General features: G+C 38.1%; 1 protein-coding gene across 5 annotated transcripts in view; it reads left to right on the plus strand.

Annotated features, from left to right (window-relative positions):
- Bach1 (BTB domain and CNC homolog 1) overlaps window positions 1-8,714 on the plus strand; it is an 82,976-nt gene that overhangs the window by 20,657 nt on the left and 53,605 nt on the right. For 3 of the 5 annotated variants that reach the window (XM_023706572.1, XM_023706575.1, XM_023706573.1), the window contains exons 2-3: window positions 2,365-2,421; window positions 6,795-7,087. In XM_023706572.1, coding sequence (XP_023562340.1) covers window positions 6,854-7,087 — 234 coding nt within the window. In that variant the 5' untranslated portion in view covers window positions 2,365-2,421; window positions 6,795-6,853. The remainder of the gene's footprint in view (window positions 1-2,364; window positions 2,422-6,794; window positions 7,088-8,714) is intronic. The other 2 variants (XM_004646301.2, XM_023706574.1) reach the window with 1 other exon arrangement.

Genomic DNA, 8,714 nt, shown 5'->3' on the forward strand with positions numbered 1-8,714 from the left:
GTTATGCCTAAGATGTTTGATATTCAGACAGACAGTGAAGTTAAGCTTAACAGCCTAGGTTGTATGGTAATAATAATAAACTTCTCTTCCTGAGGGTTAACAACCTAAGTTTGCAGACCAAAATTAGAGAAAAAGGGCTGCAAGGAAAGCCAACATTTTGACTCTAGCCTTCCAAGGTCAATTAAGACTCAGGACATATAGGAACTTGTACTGTAATGCCATGTAACTCAGTAGTGTCCCAAATTTTCTGATCAAGGAGATTATGGGCTAAAGAGAAAAGTGATCGATGATTTAGAGTGTGCCTAAGGAGAGTCACATGGAGAAAAAACATTCTCTCAGACTTTCACAGAGAGCACATTGGCCAAGCAATGGCTGTGACTCAACCATATGGATGACACTGACAAAGGTTGTACAGTCTGAGGTACACAATCTCAGGATAAATCCTGAGCGAATTTCATTGACCTTATCAGATCCAAAAGCTACAACTCTTGTTGCATAGGTCTTATTTTATCTTGGTTTTAACCATCCAGCAGAAAAGTATAAAATCGAAGTATAAGAAGTAAAGCCATGCTGTTACATTGAGCTGTAGGGGACTCAGGTCAACAATTTCTGACATTGCCAGTGAAGCGGAAGACCCAATACTATTTAGAATATTTTGCTGAGTTAACACACGTATAATATTCAAATAATGGAACTTAACACAAAAAGGGGATACAGATGAATGTCCATTTTGTATCTGTGTATTCAAAATGGTTAGGTTAGGATAGATATATAGTTACATTCTCTTAATGAATAGAGGAATTTGTTCTAATAGCGTTTGTAAATAGGATATCATGTTCGCATCTTGTACAGTAATTAACCACTAGGAAGGATGTATGCAATGTATTAATTATTGAATTTGACCTACCAATTTGGTTTGAAACTGTCTCATTGCTCTTTGTCAATAAAATTCTGGAAAAAAGTAAAATAAAATAGATGTAAAAAAAGAAAATAAATGAGGCATAAATAAGCATTTTGATGTTGTCCCATTGTGGTTACTATGTTCTTCTGTAGTATTTTGTAAACAAAACCAATTGGCAACTATATTAAACTTCTGAGTAAGGAACAGAGAGCAGAAATTACTTGCTAATTGAGGCACAAGAATCTTTAAAATACCTATCCATTCTTATCAGCATTAATAAATGAATCAGCATTTTCCTGGGATTGGCACTCTGATTTTGAACTACAATAGTAAATTTTTCTAACAGTATAAAAAATTCACATATAGCATAAGGAATCTAAATTTGGTAGTAACGTGTTAATAGAATTTTAGATACGAAAGACTGGAGTGTTTGTATTTTATTGTTTAGTCAGAAATATTAGAAAGTACTGGGTGAATGACAGGATCTCTGTTATTCTTATCTGGTATGGTCATTACATAGTAAATTATTGGGTAAAATGGAAGCCTGACCACTTTGTTTTCAAAATTAGGATTACTTTTAAGAGCACATTTCCGCAGTGGCCCACACTAATGGCAGCCAGTGGAGAACAGTCTCCATTCACACAAGTGATTTGTAGTGACTGTATTTAGTTGTCAACCTTCATTCTTCTTGGGACAGTTGTCTTACAGGTATGTTTGTAGTTCCCAAAGGAGTGAGCGAGGCTCCGGTGTGTCCTTCAGTCCTCTAGAAAAGCCATCTAAGCACTTCACTCTTGGTGCTTTGGCTTGGCGATATTTTCATCTATACAGTGATAGCTGACTTGACTATATTTGGAAGGAGCTGTAAGTGACCTGTGTTTTGGTTCTGTGTTAAAAATCCCAGGTCATTCATACAGCAACAGGTTCTATGACTGTATTGGGCAGAGTATGCTCTGATGTACTAAACTTGGGATATGGGAAGAACAAACTAGATAGGGTTATAGTATTTAAGCCAAGACCTAAAAGGTGAGCTAGCAGACAGAGCATGTGTAGAGCTGGGGGAAGAGTTGGAGCTAGTGCCTGGGAGACAGGAAGGAAGGGGCAGTGGGACTGGAGAGTAGCAAGAGGGGGGATAGTGGCCTGAGATAGGGCCGATTAATAGATGCAGCCTGGCCTGCATAGGTCTTAAGGCCATGTTGAAGATTTTGAAGTGACTTTAAGAAATTTGAAAGAGATAATGCCAGGTTTTCAGCAAGGGAGAACTCACTGATATGGAGACAATAAATTAGAGGAAATCAGTAGGGGCCTACAGGAGTATAAGGCCTTGGTCGTCATCATCAGTAGCAGGCAATATGTATGTTTGGCTTGCTGTGGGCTGGGCACTGTGCTCAACTCACTTTTCTTTATTATCTGTTAGAAACTTCACAGTGTCCTAATGAGGTGCTATTGTTATTTGCGTTTTACAGATGAGGGGACTGAAACATAGCCAAGGTTAAAGCACCTGGGCCAGAGTCATATCACGGGTAAGTGTCAGAGCTGGGATTCAAGTCCAGACATTATAAAATTCTAAACCCTAAGCTGTTAGCTACTGGGCCAGGGTTTTCAGCATGTGCAGAAACGATCCATTAGTGGTCTTGAAACTGAGTGGATCACAGCTGAGATTGTTTTCTAGAATAGAAGATACCAGAATATTTGACACACGGTAAAGATAAAATTCTGATATGTGAAAGCTTGTTTCATGCTGACTGTATTTGTGCATGTTTGAGCGAAACAACCTTTTCCTGGAGAGGGGCTGATGATGACTTAGGCCGGCAGGGAGGTTCACGTGGAGTACAGGACATGGTAAGAAGGAAGTATGGGCTGGGCTTCCGAGTGTGAGCAGCATCAGTCATGACATGTGCTACATGTGGACCACTGGAAGGGAGACCAATGCATCCTTGAGGAGGCCTTCTGGGTGGCCATATTAGAACTGGTCTTTAGCAGCTCTCAGGTGCAGCTGACAGGACTCAGGATGTCTTGCCTAAGGGCAGCAAACCTGTAAGCTGGCCAGGAAGACATGTGGTGACCTGCCCTGAAAGCTGCCACAAGTCTGGAATTTGAGATAACTAGAGACCCAGCTGGTGACAGGATGAAAAGCAGGCCATAAGTGCATGATGGTGAACCACCCCCAGCTCTAGAGTGAAGGTGTGGGAGCTGTTTTTGCTGGAGTGAAATGGAATCCAAACAGGCTTTAGATGTCAAGGTCCAGAATTGTTTCTGCAGTTCTGATTTTCTGTGTGGCTCATTTCCTTATTCTCAAGCATAGGCATTTTCATACTACTTGCTGTCCCCACTGCTGCAGGGTCTCTGTCTTGTGCATTTGGCAGATACTAACTGAAAGTAGAACAGTGGAGCAGTTAAAAATTCTTGCTGTGAACCCCTCTTTCTGTCTCTGGGCTATGCTATGAGGAGATGTAAAGATTATACTTTCGAAGGTCTGTAAGTCAGATGGTAGGAAAGAAGACCTGGGTGAAGGGACATAGTAGGGCAAGGTTGGCTCCAGAGTCTGTCTCTTTGGAAGGCCAGTATGCTCTGGGCAGTGTGTATTGCTTCTGAGGAAGAGGAGGGTAGTGGTCCTTGCAATAGCACCCACAAAAGGTAGCACAATTTTTTTGATGACAGCTTCTTCTGATTATTCCTAACACTAATTTCTTGTGTTAATAACTGAAGTACACAGAGTAATTGCTAATTGGAACTTACTCTTTTGTAAAGGCATATCTCAAGAGTTAAGTTTGTTGACACATAATTTTGAAGTTCGCAATGATTTCACATGGTGTGCTGAGTCAGCAAATGATAGGCTTTGTTCCTTAACCTAGGTAAAGTTTAACCACATAATGAGATATTTTATTTTCACTGACTACTTTTGAGGAGCTTAACTGAGGACTTGAAAAATATGTGATGTGGAATCCACCTACGATCTGAAGCTGGTCTTGTGAGCTTTAGTGATTTATATTTTTCCTCTCATTTTTGTCCTGGGTATAGCAAATCTAAAGGGTGACATTTTCTCACTCATCTGACCCTATGAAAGCCTTCTCTGAGGAGTACGTGATGCAGATAAGATACAGTGAAGGGTGTGTAGGTGAGGACTTAATTGTCACAGTGGGGTACATACACATGAGACTGCGCACAAGAAAAAAGTATTAGATTTTCTCTGTTGACCTCTTACTTTCAACTTTTATGGGTGCTAGAGAATATATTTCATTAGTTGTCAAACATGTATGAAGTGTGTAGATAAATATACATGTATTGTGAAAGTACCCTTTTTTGCCGTACTGTGTATGCAGTTTAAAAATGTTTTTAGGCTAATACATGTAGTATATATTTTAAAAATATATTTTTTATAACTTATGTTTTAATACTTTGAGAAAACCATGTTTTCTACCTCTGATAAATCAGTATTGCTAATGATAAAGTAGTATTGCCTGCCTATTGTAGTGCAGAGTAAGACTAGCTGTATATAAAATGACTAATTACTAAGCTATGACCTGTAAAAATGTGAACCATTTTCTTCTGGTGTTGGAAGAACTTAACCTTATTGACTAAAGTCTTCTAATTTAAGCAGTGAACCTTCCTACTGTATCTCAGTTACTGGAAAATAGGGCATGGAGAAGGTGTGACACCATATGCTCACTAGTTTATTCCAAAGTTTGACCACCCCTCCCTACCCATTAAGTATCTCAGAATTGGAATGCCACCTCCAAATTTCCTGACCTCATCTCTCAGCTCATATGTTTTCTAAGGTGAATGGTTTTCATTTTTAGAGAGCCAAGGAATCCTTGGTTGTAAAAGTTCTTCCTCCTCCTTCCCAAAAACCTTCTCTATAAAATTAGTTAGAAAAACTACTACCTACAATCAAGTTTAATTGAGGTATATTGAATAAATCTAGGTGGTTCTTTTGAGACTTTTATTTCACCATTTGTTTCAGTGATGAGTATGTATTGTAGTGATAGTTGGCCTTTAAAAATTTTATTACATGTTTGTAATATCTAATGAAATTTTGGGAAATAAATACATGCTGTGAACGTATCTTGTTCATTTTCATTCCTACCTACCCTACCTGTTCCTCCCTCCTCCTCCCCAGTCCCTTTTACTCTCTACACAAGTCTTGAATTTGTTTATTTAGGTGAATCTGGCTTATTTTGCATTATATACTGGTCTGTAGTTCCATTCATTTTCCTGCAAATGACACAATTTCATTCTTCTCATTCAATGAATAATTTTCCTATTTTGTATAAACTACATTTTAAGAAATTTAAACTACATTTTAAGAAATCTGTTCATGCATTATTGGACACTTAGGCTGTTTCCACAGTTCAGTTATTGTGATCAGTGCTACTATAAACAGGGATAGACAGTATCACTGTAGTATGCCACCTTTAATTTTGGGGTAATAGCTCGATCAAATGGTATTTCTAGTTTTAGGTTTTTGAGAAATCTCAAGAGTAGTTTTAATTTTTCTGTAATGGCTAAAGATGTGCATTTTTTCTTTCTTAAATTTTTTAAAAAATGTATTTTAGTACAGGGCCTATAGGGTCTCACTACAAGATCAGACTTATAGTGATCTCCTGTTTTTAGCCTCCAAGTGCTGTGATTACATGCCCAGGCTCAGTCACTGTCTCAGGGTGCCCTGGGGGCAGGACCAGCACCGCACTCCAGGGATCAAACCCCAGTCTACTGTATTATCTGGCTGGCCCGTGCATTTTTTTCTTATACATGTTGGCGATTTTTACTTTTTTTGAGAAGTGCCATTCAGTTCATTTGCTTATTTTTAATTCTTTATAGATTCTAGTGATGAATCCTCGAACAGAAGAATAGCAGAATTTTTTCTCTTCTTGTGTAGATTGCCTCTTTACCCTGTTTGCTTTGCTATGGAGAAACTTTTAACTGGTTGCTTCTTGACACTATCACCTGTGCTGTTGGAGCCCTATTCAGGAAGTCTGCTTATGGCGTCATTTGTTTCCCCTATGTTACCTTCCAGCAACTTCAAAGTTTCTGATTTTATGTCTAAAATCTGTTTTATTTGATTTTGGTACAGGGTAAGATAGAGGGATCTAGTTTTAATTTTTTGCAAACGGATATCCAATTTTCCCAGCACCATTTGTTAAAAGAGGCTGGGCTTTCTCTAGTATGTTTTGGCCTGTGTTAAAAATGAGATGGATGTAAATGCTTGGGTTGGTTTCTTCTGCTCTACCTCATTGGTCTATTTTGCCTGTGTTTGTACTGATACCTTGTTGCTGCAGCTGAATTTGAGTATGTTGTCAGACCCAGTGTTGTGATGCTTCCAATGTCACTTTTGCTCACGTGTGCTCAGGGCTATTTTGGGTATTTCTGATTTCATATGAATTTTAGGGTTGTTCTTTTTTTCTAGTTCAGTAAAGAATGTTTTAGTAATATGGCCGTTTTCACAATAATAGTTCTTCTAGTCCATGAATACATGAGGTCTTTATTTTTGTAATGCTTTTAGTTTGTTTCTTTAGCTTTCTATAATTTTCATTGCAGAACTCTTTTTATGTTCTTGGTTGAGTCCTAGATATTTGATTTTGTTTTTGAAGTTATTGTGAATGGAATTATTTTCTTGATTTCTCTCTCAGTGGGTTCATTGGTATGTAGGAATGCTAGTGATTTTTGGGTCCTGATTTTGTATCTTTGAACACTTGACCAGTTTTTAAAATTTCATTTTATGATAAATGAAAATTTCTCAAGAAATGATGATAAAAATAATTAATGCACTACATACTGTTATCTTCAAAGTAGTTACTCAGAGTACAAGACATAAACCAAAAAAGTAACAAACAGACAGGTTACAAAAATATATGGAAGCAACATTTTATTCAAGTGAAATCCTGTGTCCTTGCAGGTTGCTGATGGTTAGAAGCATGCTTTCCGCTGCACTTCCCGACACCACTTCTGTGCAGGATGTCTCTGAGTGAGAACGCAGTGTTTGCCTATGAGTCTTCAGTGCACAGCACCAATGTCTTGCTGAGCCTGAATGAGCAGAGGAAGAAAGATGTGCTGTGTGACGTCACTGTCTTCGTGGAGGGCCAGCGCTTCCGAGCTCACCGCTCGGTGCTGGCAGCATGCAGCAGTTACTTCCACTCAAGAATCATAAGCCAGGCTGATGTGGAGCTTAACATCACTCTACCGGAAGAGGTGAGAGGTCTACATTTCTCATGATTGTATTTTATTTTATTCAAACATGTTTTGATGTATAAAGTTAAAAGTGGCGCGGTCTCCTACTCAGGTGGCTAGGGAACAGTTTTTAGTTTCTTAGCGGCAATCCGTGTGTTTGTCTTTTCTGATGACAGTGGTTACATTTATAGGTAAAATCATTAATTTTGAATGTTTATTGAGCAGTAGAATAACTTGTCCCAGTGTTGGGTTATTTTTAATAAAATGACTTAAGTCTGGACACACCCAGTGTACTCAACATTTGTAAAGGTCCTTGATTGAGAGATAATGCTGAGACTTTCTCTCCTTCTTACTCTTATCCTGTGATAGGCAGCTGTGACTAGGTTTAGAGTTCTATAGATCATTTCTTAAGACATTCTCCCATGAAAAGTGGACTCCACAGGTGTTCTCTTCCTTTCTCCTTGAGAGTGTCTGTATGTTTTGGTAGAAGAAATTAATTGTGTCTTATTTATGGAGCCTTGGTTGTACATATATCTTTCCTCCTAGGTTGTTGTGGAGCTCAACAAATATTTACATCTTTGTTAATGCCCTGGCTCCAAGAGATTTCTCTCTTGGGCAGAGAAATGCTGGTTACAATGACTCGTACTCAAACAGGTTGCTTTATTTAGTTGCTAACTGCAGCTAGCTGAGTGTCAAGTCTGTACATTTGGGACTCAGAAGTGGATAAGAGGAATATAGAGAGAGTGTGTGGAACTTCTTGTGTCTCATGTATCTGTGTGAGATGTTCACTGTTGGATACCGTAAAGTGTAAACTAGATTATGGTGTAGCTTATTGTTAGCTATTCATACTTCCATGAAATTTTGGCTGTGTTTTGGGAGTGAATATGTTATCACTTCTGTGGCAGGGATCAGAGGGCAGGGGGAAAACCAAGAAATAACAAAAAGAGGTCAATGGAAGACTAGCCATTGATTTTTGCAAAGGAACACAAATCTTGATAGAGACATACCCATTGTGATTCTCATTGTCGAATTACTGAATGAGACTTTTGAACTAGAAGTCTGATTCATGCACTTTTGAGGAGAGGTATGTGTATGAATGTGTGTATGTTATGTTTTCATTCTAATTTTAAGTAATCTTAAGTTTTCAAATGTATGAGATCTTTTATCAGAATGACAGAATGAATACTGTTGTATAACCTACTGACTTAAAATTCAAGCTACTGCACTGAAGATTGTAATTTGTAATAGTATTTTCATGCTTGGAGAACCTGTCATTCTGTTCTTCTGAATATGGGCTGCTTGTCATGAAATGCCAGTTGCTGCTATGATGTCTCTTGGTAGATGGTTGTTCAAAACGAAGGCTGTGGTGAATGAAAGCAAGAGACAGGAAAAGGAATATTGTGGGACTGTCCTGCTTTGAGGTTGTATATGGTGAAATTTTTGGACTTACGTGTAAACATAAGAAGTATATAATTCTTTATGCATATTTTTGAAATATATTCTAATTTTTAAATGTTTTTTTTATCATATTCTGTAGAGACTTAAAGTTCAACATATCAATACTTGATGAAAAATACCTGTTCCAGATTATGCCTAAGATGTTTGACATGCAGACAGATAGTGAGGTTAAGCTTAACAGCCTAAGTTG

Source organism: Octodon degus, unplaced genomic scaffold (genome assembly GCF_000260255.1).
Source record: "Octodon degus isolate 3935 unplaced genomic scaffold, OctDeg1.0 scaffold00264, whole genome shotgun sequence".
Classification (NCBI taxonomy): domain Eukaryota; kingdom Metazoa; phylum Chordata; class Mammalia; order Rodentia; family Octodontidae; genus Octodon; species Octodon degus.